Below are 18,410 nucleotides of genomic sequence, written 5' to 3' on the forward strand. Positions count from 1 at the left end.
TGTGAAATGGCTTGTCAGTTTTCCTAGGGGTGCCCTCTGTACATGGCTCTTCAGGGCAGTTTTGAGATGAAATCGTTAGACCACCAGGGGAAAACCAAGAAAACGGCAAATGTTCTGGAAAGTTTCGCTTCCTAACTGGCGGTGAGCCCAAGATCAAAACCTGTCACTCAGAACCACAGGTGGGATTCCTGTGGGAGGCACATGCTGTCCTATTGTTCTGTCTCAAGGCCCTGGCTCCCCCCCGGGTGGCTGTGAGCGGATGGATGGAGCAGAGGCCCCTCTGCAGCAGAATAGGGGATTCATGGGCCGTTTTCTCAGGAGTTTGACTAGTATGTCTCTGAAGAGAGCCCAGAAGACTGGAAGCCTCACAATGGATGTAATTTCCAAAATTCCTCCTGAAAGTGGAAGGGGATTTGTATTTTAGTTTTCCTTTTTTAGGAGGAAGTAGATAAGAGTGGAATAACACAGAGTTAGAGGCGACTGAAGTCAACATAATGGCTAGAACCAGGCAAAAAGAATGAGAATAATCAACTGTCAGGAGGCATTGCCTGTTGCTTGCACAGCGCTGGGCGCTTTCTGGACATGATCCATTTAATCCTCACAATATCCCAACGAGGCAGACGCAGCTCCTCTCCCTCCTTTATCGCAGAGAAACCGAGGCCCTGCGAAGCTAAAGAACTTGCTGGTTGTCACAGGATGGGGCTGGCAGAGTTGGCATTCCAACTACTCCCTCCCCAAAGGCCCGGCCCTAAGTGCAATTCTGCTTGTCACACAGGCTCTGGGGCCGGTCCTCTCCGGGAGCTCCTCAGGCTGCAGGGGACTCTGGCTTCCTTGCATCGCACAGATGGGAGAGGAAGTCTAGGAAGTGGGACTCGCTCAGCATCCCCTGATAGTCAGTTCTAGGGACAGCCTCGCGGGCTGGCCCAGGGCTCTGCGAGGCCTCCCTTGTCTGGTTCCCGCAGGCAGCCACACACCCTTCCACCTTCCTCCTGACCCCCAGTCCGCTACTTCTCTGGCCTGGAGCTTGCTCACCTGGGGTGACTTTGGGGGCACTTTGTGTAACCAAATTCATGGTGGCTCCAGGCAGTGGAAGTATTTTGCCTGACTCTTGGGCAAGGCGAGTTGGGGCTGGAAAGGGAACTGTAAGCAGAAAAGGCAGCCGGCAAGTGCTAACCCCTAGGCCTCTGCGGGAGTCAGTGACACTGTGCCCTGTCACTCCAGACGTGCCAGGGCCCTTCTCCAGTGCTTGCAGGTGGTGGTAACTGAACGACCATGCACAGTGTGGAAGGGGCGCAGCCACCGCGGAAATTACGTTGCATGGGACTGAAGATCTTTTCAGTCTAGTGAGATGATCATTTTGTACATTTTTTCATCAGGTAGGAAGTAACGCTTTAGGTTTCAGCCACACTCAGAATGAGCTTCTCCTTCCTGGATTCCTTATGGCCTTTCAATCTGCAAGTTGCCTGGGCAAGATTGTCTTCCTTGTTTACTGTTGTATCCCTGGGATCCTATGTTTCCTGGCATATGGTGGGTGCTTAATTCATACCTGTTCAAGCCACTGATTAAATGAATAATTAATTGAATAAGTAAATCCATGAACCATTAATATCGGGTCCTAGATTCCTGAAGATAACCAAAGAACATGACACTTAGATTTTCTCCAGGTCTTAAAAGAGGAATGTTACTTTCAAAGATTTGGGAGGTGTGTCAGTTCAGTCCTACAAGAAGCAGACACTGGAATCAAATTAAACATGTAGACTTATTGAGGGGGAAACACCCGTGAAAAATAAAACAGGACGAAGCAGGGTTGGGTGAGGAAGACCGCCCTGCAATCCGACCCTGATAAAAGAAAGGGGGGAGCAAGCAGGGCTGCAAAGCACAATGGCTCCCCTTGTCTGGAGGCCAGTCGGTTAACTGCAGGTTCTCTCGTAAAGTGGGTTCTGAGTGCTGCCCCTCCATGCTGTCAGGGGAAGGTGAAGAGATCACCCAGGCGTGACAGGGGTTATTGCTTTTCCTTCTCCAGGCAATATCCTCTCACCCTGTGTTTCCTCCAGTGGGGGCCCTGTGTCTCCATCACCTCTACACCTTCTTTCTCTCTAACACCTTGGAGTTCTCCTTGGGAGGTGAGGCAACTCAGGACACAGTGGCTTCAGTCCCTCTCTCCAACCAACTTCCAAATGACTCAAACTCAATAAGCTCAAAACTCCCTGGAGTGTATTCCTTTCCATGACAATTTTCTTTCCTAAGATTCCAACTGTTTCAAGGGCACCGCCAGTTCCTGCAGATGAAAATATAACATTCCTCTTCACCCTCACCCTTGGTTCTTCTCTGATGCCTCTTGACACCCTACCGTCCATCACCTCCAATCCCAGCTGTTTGAGAAAGAGCTCTTCCAGACGCTACTCCTGCCCTGCAGGCACTCACTGCAGGCCAGGCCTGCGTCCTGTGGGGCCGATCAGAAGCCCAGGGCCTGACAGGACAGGGAACACAACATCCTTGTTTTAGCCAGAGTGTCTGGTTCTCAGCGCCTGAGTAAACAACTGAAATGAGGAGGTCTCTGTTATCAGCAGGGGGAAAAGCACATTTGTTTTCTTGAGTCCTTGCATCCTGGCTGTTGGTGGGCTGAGGAAACAGCCCTGTTTCCTTAAGGTAAGTTGCTTTCCCTTGCAAAGTGCTGGTTCTAACTCCAAATCTTTCAGCTGTGTTGTGATTATGAAGTGGCTTGTTGGGCACTTCCTTTCACTGTGATCTTTTTACCCATCATAGTTACAATGGTTGCCATTGTCTTCTTCCTGTTCATTTCTTCATGCATTCATTCATTCGTTCATTCGTTATTTTTTTATTCATTCCACAGACATTTAATGAGAAAGAGTCAAATGAGTTTGCAGTTAGGGGCAGGTACTCAAATCCCAGCTCAATCGCTGTCTAGGATGTGGGACCATAGTGGAGGTACTTAACCTCTACCCACCTCAGTCTTCTCATCTGAAAAGGTGGGTAATTAGAAAGCCTACCTCAGAGGTTAATGAGAATTAAAATAGTAAATAGTGTCTGGTAAACAGGAAACATGATAAGGTAATTAAAATGATACTGAGTAGGTAACATTAAATCCTTGCTCTTAAGGAAGTTCCGGCAGAAGGGGAAGGAGTGGTGCTTAAACAGTCACGACAAAGGCTGATGTGAGCTCTGGCTGGGGTCAACTTAGAACTTACCTAGTCTGGGATAGTTTTTGAGAAGCAGGGGATATTAGCATGATGAAAATTACATCATTTTTGAAATTATTTGTCAAATAATAAATATCAAATAACAAAGAAGTTTAGCATAGTGGTAAACAATAAACAGTTTTCTTCAAAAATAATTATAAAAATAAAATTCTTTTTAAATAATAGGAAATAACATTGTTCATGTATAAAAGCCAAATTTTTCAAATAAACAATTTTATACTGATTAAGAAAATATAAGCAAAATACAAATTATCCTGTCTACTCTGCCTATGCTCTGTAAGTGGAACAACAAAGCTTGGATGATGACACATCTATTTACAACGTGGTTTCCTGAATATTTGAAGGCCACTATTGAGACCTACTGCTCAGAAAAAAAGATTCTTTTCAAAATATTACTGCTCATTGACAGTACACCTGGTCACCCAAGAGCTCTGATGAAGATGGACAACCAGATTAATGTTTTCATACCTGCTAACAAGATACCCATTTTGCAGCCCATGGGTCAAGGAGTAATTTCAACTTTCAAGTCTTATTATTTAAGAAATACATTTCATAAGACTGTAGCTGTATAGATAGTGATTCCACCAATGGATCTGGGCAAAGTCAATTGAAAATGTCCTGGAAAGGATTTACCATTTTAGGTGCCATTAAGAACATTCATGATTCATGGAAAGAGTTCAAAATATCAATATTAACAGGCATTTGAAAGAAGTTGATTCCAACCCTCGTGGATGACTTGGAGAGATTTAAGACTTCAGGGGAAGAAGTAACAGCAGATGTGGTGGAAGTAGCAAGAGAACTAGAAAAAAAAGCCTGAAGATGTGACTGACTTGCTGCAATCTCAAGATAAAACTCTGATGGATGAGGAGTGGCTTCTTCCAGATAAGGAAAAAAAGTGGTTTCTTGAGATGGAATCTACTCCCGGTGAAGATGCTATGAAGATTGTTGAAATGACAACAAAGGACTTAGAATATTACATAAACTTAGGTGATAAAGCAGCTGCAGGGTTTGAGAGAATCAATTCCAATTTTGAAAGAAGTTCTATTGTGGGTAAAATGCTATCAGACAGCATTGCATGCTACAGAGAATTGTTCATGAAAGGAAGAGTCAATCAATGCAGCAAACTTCATTGTTGTCTTATTTTAAGAAGTTGTCACAACCACCCCAGCCTTCAGCAACCACCACTCTGATCAGTTAGCAGCCGTCAACATTGAGGCAAGACCCTCCTCCAGCAAAAAGATTATTACTTGCTAAAGATTTAGGTGATGGTTAGCATTTTTTAGCAATAAAGTCTTTTTGAATTAAAGTATGTATATTATTTTTTAGCTATAATGCTATTGCATGCTTAATGAGTGGGTAAACTTAACTTTTATATGTACTGGGAGACCAAAAATTTAGTATGGTTCGCTTTACTTCGATATTCACCTTATTGAGGTGGTCTGGAACTGAACCTGCAATATCTCTGAGGTATGCCTGTAAATATTGTACATAAATGCATTTACATATACTTTAATCAGTTTTTCAGTCATATCTGTTTATACTGCAGTAAGTTCCTGACACTTTTGAGGAATGTATTTACTTCAGTCTTTTTATTTTTAATTTTTAAAATAAAATCAACTGTCATATCATTTTCAGTTGCATTATGATTAATAAACTTGAAATTGACCCTTCTCTGTGGACCAAATATTTTTAATTGAGAAAATACTCTAAAGGTGCTGAATTATTTAGTAAGCTCAGAACAAATACAGCTAAATGAAGGGTATTCTTGATTCTAATACTTTTTAATTGGACTGTGTTAATATTTCAGCCCAAATAACTTCACAAAGTAATTTTTTTTTGCCCCCACTCAGAGCCTCTTTATTCAACGAATATTTTTACCAGGCACAAATTTTCAAATAATTTCTCACTATTTATGACTCTTTTGAATGTTTCACTAAAGTTAGATGTTGTAAAATTGCAGGTCTTCTCAACTGTATTCCATTTCAGTACAGAATAAAGACTGATAGAAATTGATCCAATTAAAAATAAAAGCTTCATCAAAAGATCCTTCCACAAGTCAAGGTATTGCATGTCTCTGTGCTCCACAGTTTAATTCCTTCATTTCCTTCCTTGCTTTGGTGGAGACAATTTCAATGTGTCCCTGGTTAAGCTTGTTTTAGAAAATTACGATTCATAAAAGGCATCACAACATGATTTTTTTGTGCTCCATTTATTAATTTATTAAAATATTCCAACTGATTTTCATTAAAAGGCAACCAACATTTAAGGAATCACACCAAAATAATTCAACAGTATTCCAGGGCACATAGGTTGATTTACAAAGTAGTTATTCAAAAGCTCAAGCATTTCTAAAACCAGATTGCTGACGAGCAGCAGAGAAAGCAAGAAAGTGTGCACTGCCAGGCGAAAGTTGTTGTTGTTGATGTGTGGGGTTTGTTTGTTTTGAGAGGGGTGATGGATACTTAGTAAAAGCTCTATCACAAGAATTTTGTACTTAAGTTACTTTGCTTATATATAAAAAACATTTGTAATTTTTGACGATGACAGTTTCTATTTCCTTTGGTGGAATATTACAGTTCTTTGGAGACAATCATGAATTATGTGCTCCATGGTTTTCCAAGTACACTCTGCTCTGCAGGTTTCTTAATTTGGTGAAAACATTATTTTTCCATGAACCTAAGCTTTTCCCTAAATTTGTATTCCTATTATTACCACAAAAACACATCTTATCCTCAGTGTTGAACTTCTGAGCTGAATTTATAACGGTATTCCCAATAATGTCAGATGTTTTCCCTGAAAATAAACTTCCAACAGTTTTACTTTGATTTCATGAATTGTATGGGGAAAAAAAAATCACACCATCATTGGAATTAACTGATTTTCTATTTGAAATATATGAAGACTCTAATATAAAAGGGATTTCATACAACTGGAATCTCTTCTCTTACTAATGTCACCAACACACACACAGCTCTCAGTTCATCTTTTTGTATGTACAGACTTGGAATAAAAATGGGCAAAATTAATTGAAAAGAATAGTTTGGTCTAAATGAAAAGTCATGCTTCACAGGTAAACATGCCTTTGCAGCTGCACATATAAAATTATCGTTTGGGGGGGCACGGTCTTCTTAAAATAGTTCTAACTTCTGAAATAGAGGATGGAACTTCCTGAATAGGTTTGTGTCTGATTTTAACGGGGACCCAGTGGTAGGTGGTAAATATCATTAAAAAGATTTTGTACAAGTTACATATTCATCAATTTTCTTGATACATGAAAATTCAGTACTTGGTTTTAAATTTAACTTGCACATTTTTGTTCAATTCCTGCTGAAAACATGTATTGCCAAATTTTAAAGTGTTACCAAATAGTAAAATAAACAGTTGTAATTTTATGCCATATTATAAAGGAAAATTCCTTTATAGCAAGAGTGGTCAGACTACTCATTATACCCTTTACCATGAGACTGCTCAGTCTCTAACTCCTGCTTATTTCACACAGGTGCCTAACATATATAATTTCTCTTATTTTCCAAAGACTACACTGAAGTCCTGGTGGCTTTGTGCATCTTTCAGGCCGTGGCACTGGCCAGCACACGCCTGGCTGGTACACCAAATGAGCAGCAGGAATAGCGGTGCCAAATGTGTCTCCTCCCACCTTCCAAGACCAGAAAGATTTACGTATATATTTCATTTTATCAGCAGTAAGTGCCCTACATGCTGAGATTTATAGGGAGATGTTAGTTATCACCTATTCCTGTTTTCAGCTGGAAAAGCTCAGGAAAAGAGACAGTTTATAGTTGGCCACCTTTCAGATTTCAGCATGTATTAAAGTGAGGACCCTGTTTACTGCCCATAAATCTTACATACTTGCAGGAAGTTGGAAGTACAAAGTGGACATCTACCAAACTCACCTCTTAACACATTTTAATGCAATCACCACTAACAGTACTTTATAGAAAAATAAAACATCTAGGACGAATGCTAAAAGCTACACAGGCGCCAGGCATAAACTGGGACTATTCCAAGTGAACTGAGACACTTTATCTCATTGGCTACGAGTGAGGTAAGCACAGCTTTTCTTTGAGAAAAGCACTCAACAGCAAGGGCGGTCAGAGAATACCTGAGAAGAACCTTAAAAGATAGGTTGGAAATTGTCAGGTAAAGTATGAAAAGCAGGGTTTTTTGTTCTTCTTGTTTTTGTTGTTTGTAAGCCCATTATTTATCTAATTTAATTATCACAAAAACCCTACGGGTGGGTAATCTTACTCTGATTTTACATATGGGGAAACCAAGGCTTAGAGAGGTTAAGGAATTTGGTTGAGGTCCTTCAGCTATGACTTGGCAAGGCTGGGATGCAAGCAGAGGTCTGTGACTCCAGTGCTGGGTATCCCTGGAGGGCTCACCAATATTCTGCTTATACAATGGCTCAGTGCAAAAGATGGCGTGCAAATTGGGAAACTGTTGGCAAAAACAGGGGTGGGGTGAGTCTGATGAGGACACTGCTGAAGGCAGGTGGAGGCCAGGTTGTGACGAGACCTGGGATGCCAGATGTAATGTAGGCGCTCGTGCATTACACCTGGCATCCCTGGAGGTGCTCCAGGCCGGGCAAGTTCACGGATTCGGACAGATGGAAGAACGATTGCGGAGCCGCAGGTATCTCTGACATGCCTTTACTACAGAGCGCAGTACACAGACTTCAACGGCGGCGGCGGCGGCGGCAAGTCCCGCCTGCCTTACGTAGCGAGAGAAACAAAGCCGGCACCTAGCCAACCACGTGAACTACGTGGGCTAACCATTGCGCTTGTGTCGCGCGAGTCATCTGTTACATAACAATACAGGGGTACTGCGCATGCGGGATAATATTGCTGCGTCACTAGACACCGGGCGTCTGGCGAGGGAGCCTCACTGACTCCATTTTCCCTACCAGGCTAACTTGAATTGAGTTCTGGGAGTTGCAGAACACCCATATCAAAACCCTCTTCTCCATGAAGACCTTCCTGTGACTGCAGCCTTCACTCGCCCCCACCCTTTTTCTCCACCCATGGTGCTTACTATTCACAGGTGAGTTTTAGCTATGGCTGAGTTAAATACCATTCAGTGCTTTGCTGGAGACTGTCTTGTATCATTTTCTCATTGTTCTGTGTGTGTGCGTTTGGTCTTTTCAAGCAAAACTCAGCTTCTTTAAGGCAGAGATTGATGTTACTATAGATTTCTTAACTCCCCCTTGGTGCTGAGCACACAGGCAGTGTTCAGAAACACATTTCTGATGGAAGGAGGGCTGTCAGTAAATGGGTTTTGGATTGCAGTCTATTGATTTCTCTGATATCTCAAAGTTTTGGAAATTTGACTTGAGTTAGAACCTGCTTTAATTCTGCTTTTGACACTCCCCAGCTTGGTGCTGCCTTCCTCAGATTTGCTCTTTGGTTTGTTCGTGCCGGCAGTTTCCATTTTAGCCGCTTAGCCTCGCATTATGGTCACACTTCCTGCCTCCCTTTCTGCCCCATCTGAGTAACAGGTTTATTTTTTCTTCCATACATTCAAGGTCCAGTGAGTCCAGGTGGGCAGGCAGTTGACTCGTTAATGCCTCGTTGATCGTGGCCGTTGGTGTGTTACTTGATTTTAATCTCCACTGATTAACTTTAACTGGTTTCGGGAAATCTGGCCAGATCTACACAAGACTAGAACTCTGGAACTGTGCTATGCAAAATGGTAACCACTGGCCACATGGGACTATTTAAAGTAATTAAAGCTCAGTAAAATTTAAATTTCTGTTCCTCAGTCACACTAGTCAAATACTTAATGGCCACAGATGACTAGCAGCTACCCTGTTAGCACAAATTTAGAACTATTTCATCATTGCATAAAGTTCTATTGGAATGAGGCAACTGAGTAGGAATAAGAGTATTGGACAAATGAACAAATTCCAGGGCCAAAACTGAGCACTATAAAACAAAGCCTTGATAACTGATTCTTATTCTGGGTTTATTTTTTATTTAACATTATATCAGCAGAATTCTTAGGGATAAAATTACTTTGTAGCACTTACATAGCCATTTGTTTCAAGTGTCTGTGACTTCCAGCAAGTCTATGAGCTCTTCCAGAATAGGGAACGTGTTTTATCTTTGTTTCCCATGCTTGAATTTGTGTTTGGTACAGAAAGGGCTCAGAAGAAATATTTGGAGAATGAATAAATAAATGCTTTGGAACATTTAATTTTCTCTGTTGCTAACTATAGCTATTAGGCTCACAAATCTCTGAGGTAACTTTTTTTGGTTACCTATTTGTACTATTTTTAATGCTGTATATTCTGAGAACATGAAAGAAAAAGTTCAAGAATGACATACAAATTCATTTGACTGAAAATACGAGAAATCTATGGTCAGGGACACAGAAGGAAAAGCTCCCCAGGGGACCCCCATGGAGTCAGTGGAGGACTTACACTGGGGGTGACGTGACCCCTGTTTGTCTTCCTTGTGGAATTGGCAAGAGCTAGTTTGGGACATCATGACTTTTGATGACCACAGGTGTCTGTCCCTCCGTCAAGAAAGAGCAGTACGGAACATGGAAAGTCAGCTTTCCGTGGCTTCTCTTTCCCTGGAGGGGCCCTCGGCCAGAGCCCTGTGATGCTTATCTGTGCTCTGCAGATCTTTGCAGTGAGGTCATCCAGGAAGTCAAATCCCTTTGACACAATTATCTCTGCATCCTTGGCTCTTTGTTCTCATGGAGGATGACCGGTGACCCCCATGCTTCTTACGTGGTTGGAACAGCTGTGGCGAGGCGGGATGCCAGGTGCAGGCCCCTGTGTGGGTGTGTGTCTTTCCCCAGCTGTCAGGATGGGGGCCAATGGATGTAGGTGGGCTCCCCCAGTAAAGCACATTCACAGAGCTACAAAGGAGATGAGAGGAGAGGGGAGCTTTATCAGTGGTGGGGAATCAATTTCTCCCCCCCCCCCGTTTCTCTCTCTGTCTCTGTCACACACACACACACACACACACCCGGAATACATGCACATTCATCATGAGAAAGCCGAGAAAATTTTCCTCTTCTATTCCTCTTAGTTGACAACCAGTTAGACCAGTTCTGAGGGGTTCCTTCTTTCCCAAAGGGGTATGGGTGGGCAACTTGTTCGAATGAGATTTTTCCAGAGTCCTAAGCCCATCTTTCCACATCTTTTGCTATACTCTTCCCTATTGTACGTGGACTCCTTGAAATATTTTCTACTCAATAAGAATTCTCCTGTGTAGCAGGCCCCCAAATCCCATAACTTGTGCCCTCTTCCCCATACAAATCCCCCCTCCCCAAAACTGGTTTGGCCCTAAACTGTGCTGCTGTGGGCATGCGTTCACCTCTCCCAGGGTTCCAGTGAGTCACGTGTGGAAGGGAGGAGGGGTTGATGATACTGAGGGGGACCCTGGCGGCCACTGGGGAAGTCCAGTCAAATAACCAGGAGACCAGTGAAGTATGTGTTTCTTGTGGAATAACTCATTTAGGTCTTATTCCATTCTGAGATCCCCTGTCTATTCACTCTCTCCCTTGTTTTTCTGTCTTCCATCCTCCAATTGATTATTGAAATATGCAATGAGCAGTCAGGCAGGGTTATTGGCAGGAGCAGCAGGTCTGCAGTTCTGAGCACTTTTTTGCCTGAGCTCATGAAGCAAGTGGAGGTCCTTTGCTCTCACAGAATGACGAGAGCATTTCTCCAGAAAGAGATAAGACTGCTATTGTGTGTGTGTGTGTGTGTGTATTTAAATATTGTTCACATCATGTGTAATCCATAACAGAATAATAAGGTAGAATAGTAAACTGCTTATTAGAAGCCATGAAGGGACAGTTACTTGTCTCCCATTGGTATCCATTCTCTTCCTCTTGGGAACATTGTCCAGTCTTCACCCAGATACTGTGGGAGTCAAGGTGCGGGAAGGAAACAGACGGTACAATCACAGGGTTTAACAAAGGGGCCAGTTACACAGATGTGGGTGGGACAGGGACCAACAAAGGAAGGTACAGCTCTAAGGGACAGCCAACAGCAGGGAGCCATTACTACCCCTGGGCCTGATGGGGTGAGGGAGGGAGTGTTGGGACCAGAGCCTGGCTACAGCTGGAATTGGAACGGTTGGAGGCTGCCCCACACGAGTTGTCCCTCTAGAGAAACACAGCCTGTTAGGACCATAGCAAGGTAAGGGGTGAGCTGGGGAGACAGTTACCCCTGCCCTGTTCTCCTTCCACCTTCTGATCATCAGTTGGTGTTCCCAGGATCAAATCCAACTAGAAGCCAGAGAGCAAGGCAGCTGGGGTGATGCATTCTGAAGAGTCTGCTGCTGAGGGCATAGAACAGAGCAGAAAGTGGATCTGGAGGTGAGGGTGAAAGAGGGCACAGGCCTTGTGCCTCTTCCACTAGCCCACGTGCTAGAGGAGAGGAGATTCTGCTATAAAAACAGCCTTGGGCTCTGATCATCTATTCCCTAACCAGAAGATTCATCCCCCTGGCCACAGTTCAGGATCCAATTCAAGCCAATGAACAGCCCCCCAATTTTTTCCCAGAGACTTTTGGAAAAGATGTCTTACTTCTATGAGCGCTACTGGGAGAGAGATTTTTTTCTCCTTCCTGTAAGACATAAACAAGGAAATTTGCAGCCCCTAAAGCTACTTCCAGCCATTATGCAACATGCAGGGAGTCAATTTTAAGGGTGAAGCAGGTACCATAGGAGAGAAGATGAAAATAAGTTGTGTCTTTGTGTGATCATTTGGACACTGAAACTCACCCCATGATTGTAGTTTTTAATTACTGAGCCAATATCATCTTTTAATTATTTATGTCAATGTGAGTTGGGGTTTCTGTTACTTGCAACCAAAAGCATTTGACCAAAGCCTCCAGGATTGGGTCTGGATGGAGAAAACATTTTCCTATTCAGTACATCCCAGAAGGAGGAGTACCACAGGGTGAGACACGCTACAGTTTGATAGGAGTGACAGTAATGTAAATGACAGGGAGGCGAAGAAGAGAGTCAGGTCCACAGTGCCCTGGGAGAGGTGGAGGCTGGAACCATGGAGGCAAGAGTTCCGTATGGGTGTAGGGAAGACTGGGGAAGATGCAGGTCAAGAGCACTCGGGGAAGGACTAGTCATGGTGGTGAGTGTGTCTGTCTGACTGGCTTGAAAGGCCTGGGGCAGGGTGGACTGATGGTTTGGAATGAGGTCATCACATTCTTCAAGCATCAGGACATGACTCTCTCCATATTCCTTGAGAACACTTGGCTATTGAGGCAAAACCATGGTTCCGCGTTCTCAGTGTTAATCTGTCATGACTCTTCAGAGTGGCAGCTCTGGGACCCAGCTGGTAGTTTCCGTCAGAACCAGGCCAGCCAGGGGGAGGAAGGGGAAGGAGGGTGTCTCCCCCCAACACTGGCCCTCGCTCTGCTGAGAGAAACAATGCGATTACTTGCTTTGTTAGGGATTTTCCTAATTCTTCACCTTCATCATCTGATTAAAGATGTACTCCCCTGGCAGTGCTGGTGGTAAATAGGAAGATGATGGTCGTAGTTCGAGTTATATTTATTGAGCACTTCATGTGTCTTATTGTATGTCTGGCTTTAAGCCAAGCACTTTATTATTTATTTAGTTAGTTAGTTGTGAAAATAAAGTGATAATAGGATCTAATTGGACATAATTGAATCTTATTATTAGTATACTAAATTCTCATGGCACTTGTGTACACAGATCATTTCTTAGAACATGTCTGGCAGATTTATGCATACTTTATTCAGATTTATGAATTTTAGAGTCACCCTTTCTTTATAGGGAATGGGACATTTGTATATTCATCACTAGTCCTTTATCTTTTCTTTCTTTTCTCTTCCTATGCTTTTAATCCAAGCACTTAATGTGCACTAACTCATTTAATCTTCACCACATCCTTTAAGAAAGTTACTATTATTTTTCCCAAGAGGAAGGTGAAGGAAATGAGAAGTCACAGGGGTTGAATTTTAAGTAATAGGAAGGATTTTAGACATCTGGTTCACCCTCTTTATAAAAATTGGTAATATGGTATATACATAAAAGAATATATATGTATATATTATAAACAATAATGTACAAATGCCTGTGTCCTCAGCCAGTTGAGAAGTAGTGGTGTTGAAGTCACTCTCTAATCCAGTTCCTCACACCCTCTGTCCTTGTGGTAAATCCTGGGCTGAATTTTGTTTTTATCATTTGTATTTTTTTTAATTGAAGTATAGCTGATGTACAATGTTGTGTTCGTTTCTGATTGTATAGCATAGTAATTTAGTTATATATATATATTCTTTTTATTTTTTATTTAAGACCTTTATTAACAGGTGGTTGCAGTTTGTTGACTTTTTTTTTTAAATCAAGCTGTAAGCTTTTATTACAAATTAAAAATGAGGTTCTTAAAAATCTCAACTTGACCAGATATGAAACAATTTAAAAACCTTTAAAGGTGTATTGAGAAAAACCAGGATTTTTTTTTTTAAATGTTTGTTGTTACCAAAAAGAGACATCTCTAGGTAAAAATAATAAAAACCCCATGCTGCATAGATAATGCAGATAGTTCTAGTTATCTGGTCAACAGGCAAAAAGCAAGCAGTTAAGGTCTCAGCTCCAATCTTTTGTTCATTTCTTATTGCTGGAATTTCATATTCATTTCTTCTTATTGGATGACTAAACCGGATGATGGTAGAAATGGTAAGCTGGCATTTACTCAGCCCCGCCCTGCTCAGGCTCAGGAGCCGACAAATTCTCAGCTGGTGGATTGGCTGCTTTTGTCTCTTTGCCATCTTGTGGTTTAGGGTTTTCCAGACATTGCATCGGTGCTTGAAGTTGCGGCGATACTGACGTTGAGGTGGCTGCTGACCTTGGGTCTCATCTCCTTGATTTTCCTTATCTTCTTCATTGCCATCCTTTCTGGGCTGTCTTTGGCGAGGAGGGCCCCTGCGGAATCGTGGTCTATAACGCCGACACATACTCTGCCTCACTGGTCTACTTTGTTCTCCTGCACCCTGGCTGTCAGCTCCCTCCATCACTTCTCCCTGCAAAGGAGGGGTGGGATGCTGTTGTCGAAGCCCATAGGGTCTCCGCACGTAGTAAGGTGGGACCCTCCGCCCGCAGAAGGGGCGGCGCTACTGGGCCTGGGCTTGGGGAGCACTCTCCCATCCCTTATTCTTTTCCCCACTCTCACTATTCTGGTAATTCTGTTGGTAATTGTGTGGAGGACCCCTGCGACGTGGATAGTGTCCATAATGGCTACAGTCTGCTACGTATTTGCTGCCGCACACTGGAACTCCACCAGGGCCTGTAACACTTGCTGCCTCTGCACCCTTTTCTCCTTCAACAACATCAAACTCCAGTCTCCCCATCTCTTACACTGTGAAGGTACTTCCTGGGGTTACTCTTCTGTATGGCAGTCTGGTGTAGAAATGCATCTTCCTGTTGATGAAGCCGTATCTGTTTCTTACACTGAACCATTTTACTGTTCCCAAAACCTTTGTTGCGATGACCTTCTTGTCCCCACTGGCAGGCGCCGCCAATGTAAGGCCACACGGGCCGCCACTCCCTGCGTCGCTGCCTGTTGTGCCGGGCTTGGTGTCGGCAGCTCTGAGGGCGGGGGCGGCGGGCGGCTGCTGGGTCTCGGCCTCGCTGCTCATGGTTGCGGTGATGGTGACCGGGCCCGCTGCGGCAGCTGCGGCTCCTCCCGGGGTGTGATGGTAACTAGGCCGGCAGCGGCGGTGGGCTATATATTCTTTTCCAGTGTAGGCTATTACAAGATACTGGATATATTCCCCTATGCCATGCTGTAGGACTTCTTTGTTTATCTGTTTTACCTATAGTAGATTGTATCTGCAAATCCCAAACTCCCAATCTATCCCTTCCCTCCCTTTCCCCTTTTGTAACCATGTTTGTTTTCTATCATTCGTGTGGTTTTACTACCTATAGATCTATTCAACCTTTGTTAAGCCTTTTTTAAGCCCATCAGACACACTTATAACCTTAATATATTGTTTACATTTATAAGCTTTTGACTTTTACATCAATGGTATCGTTCTGTATGTATCCTTCAAAAATATGCAATGTGATGTGAGATTTATCCATACTGATATAGGCAACTCTGTTCACTCATTTTTCACTGAAATGTGATAGCTCCTTTTATGAATACACCACATTTTATTTTTGCTGCTGTAATTGTTGGACTTTTTTTTAACATTTTTTATTGATTTATAATCATTTTACAATGTTGTGTCAAATTCCAGTGTTCAGCACAGTGTAATTGTTGGATTTTTGGGTAAGAGTTTTACTATTCAACCTTTGCCTCTATGTATGCTGCCATACCGTCTTTTGGTGCCCACGGGCAAGAGTTTCTCCAGAGTATAAACCTAGGAGTGGAGTGGCTGATCTGCAGGTCATGCACGGCATCGCGTGCCCTGGATGATGACTAGTTGTTTACCAAAGTGGTTGGGAAGGTTTACACTCCCACAGGCACTGTATAAGGGTATCTGTTACCCCCCAGTCTTGCTTACCCTTGGTACTGTCACATTAAAAACATTTTTTTCTGAGTATGTCAGAAATTACGATTTTATTTGTTTCAAATCAGTATTCAAATGAGACTCATAGATTACAATTGCTTGCTGTAACTCTGAAATCTTTCTTGCTTACAGGTTTCCTGTTCATCTCTATTTTGTTCTTGACAGTTTCTTTGTTGAAGAAACCAGGTCATTTATTGTGTATAGTTTCCACAGTCTGGGTTTTGCTGATTGCATTCCAGTGTGTCATTCAACATGTTTCATAGACCCTCTATTTCCTGTAAATTGGTGGATCTAGAGAACTGCTCAGTTTTAGCTTCAATTTTTTGACGAGAGTACATCAGATAATGTGTTGTACTTCCATCCATCAGGAAGCATACAATATCCAGTTAACTGGGTTTTTTTAGATAATGTTAACAGTCATTAATGATTATTGCCAAGATTCATTATTTAATCATGGCGTTAAAATATTAAAATTCTATCACTCTCACTTCATTTATTAGCTGGGATACTTCTATTAAAAAAAATCCTTCTCCTCCTCAACTATTTGGTATCCCAAGATATAGTTTGTAAACAGATTCCATTTGCTTGATTTTGCCTTTTTTTTTTTACCAGTTTTCACAATAACAAATTGGTTCTCCTCACCCTCTAGATATGACCAGTGAATTTTGAAAGTTATTACCTACACATTTAAAATACATTTGCTATTTTAATCCATTATAGCTATTAGGTGATTGATGTTCAGTTGTTGCATCTCCGGCCGGTGGGAGCCTGTGTAAGTCCTTTTGCCCCATTGGTAATACTGTGGCTTCTGATTTTCTGGTGTGACAGGAAGTGCCAGATTATTTTTACACATTTTATGTCACAGACCCGGAATCAGCCATTTCTCCAGAATTCTGGGAAATGGTATTTAAAGTAACAGTCTAGGTGCTAGGGATTGTTATTTGCTTATTGTTAATGGTTACTTATTGCTGTTGAGTTGGTGATTGCTTACCATTGGTATTATCAGACTTAAAAATTCTTTTTGTCAACTTGGTATGTTTAAATAATGTTTCTCTAGTGTAGTAATGAGTTTGAACATCTTTCGCATGTTTACTCACCATTTTTGATTCCTTTGTGGTGAAAACTATTCATAGCCTTATACTGAGGTAAGTTACATGAAAATATTTTCTAGTATTAAACTTACTTTGATTTTATGTATTTTACTTTTTCTAGAGTGGCATATTTGGTTTGCCAATACTTTATTTGGAATTGTTGCCCTCGTGTTTGAGAATTAGATTGTTGAATAGTTTTTTTTTTTTTTTTTTGCCTGATTCTTGTCTCATTCTGATATGTTAGCTTCCTTAAGTTATTGGGATGGTCCATCTTTCCTCCTCCCTGTCCTCATCTCTCTCCCTCTTCCTGTCTTACTCTTTTTCCTTCTCCTCTTAAGAGGTTGTGTAATTAAGACGGGAAATTTTCTGATCTCTGAATGTTTGTTAGGATTTACTGATGCTTTCTTTATGGGAAGACAAGACACACTACCACTGAGAATTTAAAGTTACGAGTCAAGTTTTCTATTCTTGAGTCAGGTTGGAAAGTTTTACTTTTTGGAACTTGCTGATTTTGTCAAAAGTTATCAGCATAACAACTGTATCTTTAGTGGTTGGTCTAATATGGTGTCAAACAGAATATGTCCATACACAAACCAGTGATCTTTGTTGATTCCTCTACTGTTCCTCCTCTACCCCTTCCTGTCTCAGAACAGCTGACTCTATCCTCCAGTTAAGCCATAATTCTCAAAAGTCATGTTTCTTCTTTTCTTTTTCTCTTGCAACCCACTTTCAATCAATCTAGAAGTCCTTCTGGCCTTTCCAGGGTCTGGCTGTTTCCCCATCTTCATTACACCAAGTGTCTTAGTCTTTTCAGGCTGCTATAACAAAATGCCACAGACTGGGTGGCTTATAGACAACAGAAATTTGTTTCCAACAGTTCTGAGGGCTAAAGTTCATGATCAAGGTGCAGCATGGTTGCTTTCTGGTGAACCAGTCCTCTTCTGGGTCCATAGCTGGCATCTTCTGGCTGCATCCTCACATGGTAGAAGGGGCCAGGGACCTTTGTGGGGTGTCTCTGATAAGAACACTAATTCCACTCATGAAGGCTCCACCCTCATGACCTAAGTACCTCCCAAAGGTCTCACCTTTGGTCACCATCATCTTTGGGGGTCAGGAGTTCAACATGTGAATTCTGGGGGACACACACATTCAGACCATGGCATCAGGTTGTCCAGGCCATCATCACCTCTTGCTTGGCCAGTTGTGTTAACTGGTGCTCTGGCTTCTAGACTTGCTTCCCTATGGTTTGTTCTCCACAAGGCGCTCCAAGAGAGCCTTCTACAAGTTAACTCACCCTTCACTGTCTTTACTGCTTTTTAGAATAAATTCCAAGTCACCATTTGGCCCACAAGGCGCTCTGTCATCTGGCCCTCTACTGTCTCTGGGACTCTTATCTTCTCTGCCATTTAAAAAAATTCTGAGTTCTTGCTCTTTCTTTTCCTTCTTCTCCTCCTTCTCCGTCTTCTTCTTCTTCCTCCTCCTCCTTCTCCTCCCCCCTTCCCCTCCTCCTCCTTCTTTTTTTTTCTTTGGTCCTCTGAGGATTTCCCTTACTTTCTTATGAGC

At 42.4% G+C, this 18,410-nt stretch overlaps 1 protein-coding gene and 1 pseudogene across 1 annotated transcript in view; one reads left to right on the forward strand and one right to left on the reverse strand.

Annotated features, from left to right (window-relative positions):
* The first annotated feature begins 8,117 nt into the window (after positions 1-8,117).
* RAPGEF5 (Rap guanine nucleotide exchange factor 5) overlaps positions 8,118-18,410 on the forward strand; it is a 269,897-nt gene continuing 259,604 nt past the window's right edge. Inside the window, exon 1 of the mRNA XM_072964867.1 lies at positions 8,118-8,282. Within this exon, the coding sequence (XP_072820968.1) occupies positions 8,263-8,282 (20 nt within the window). The 5' untranslated portion in view covers positions 8,118-8,262. The remainder of the gene's footprint in view (positions 8,283-18,410) is intronic.
* LOC102529472 (Y-box-binding protein 1 pseudogene) lies at positions 13,934-14,880 on the reverse strand (annotated as a pseudogene).

This window comes from Vicugna pacos, chromosome 7 (assembly GCF_048564905.1).
Source record: "Vicugna pacos chromosome 7, VicPac4, whole genome shotgun sequence".
NCBI lineage: Eukaryota > Metazoa > Chordata > Mammalia > Artiodactyla > Camelidae > Vicugna > Vicugna pacos.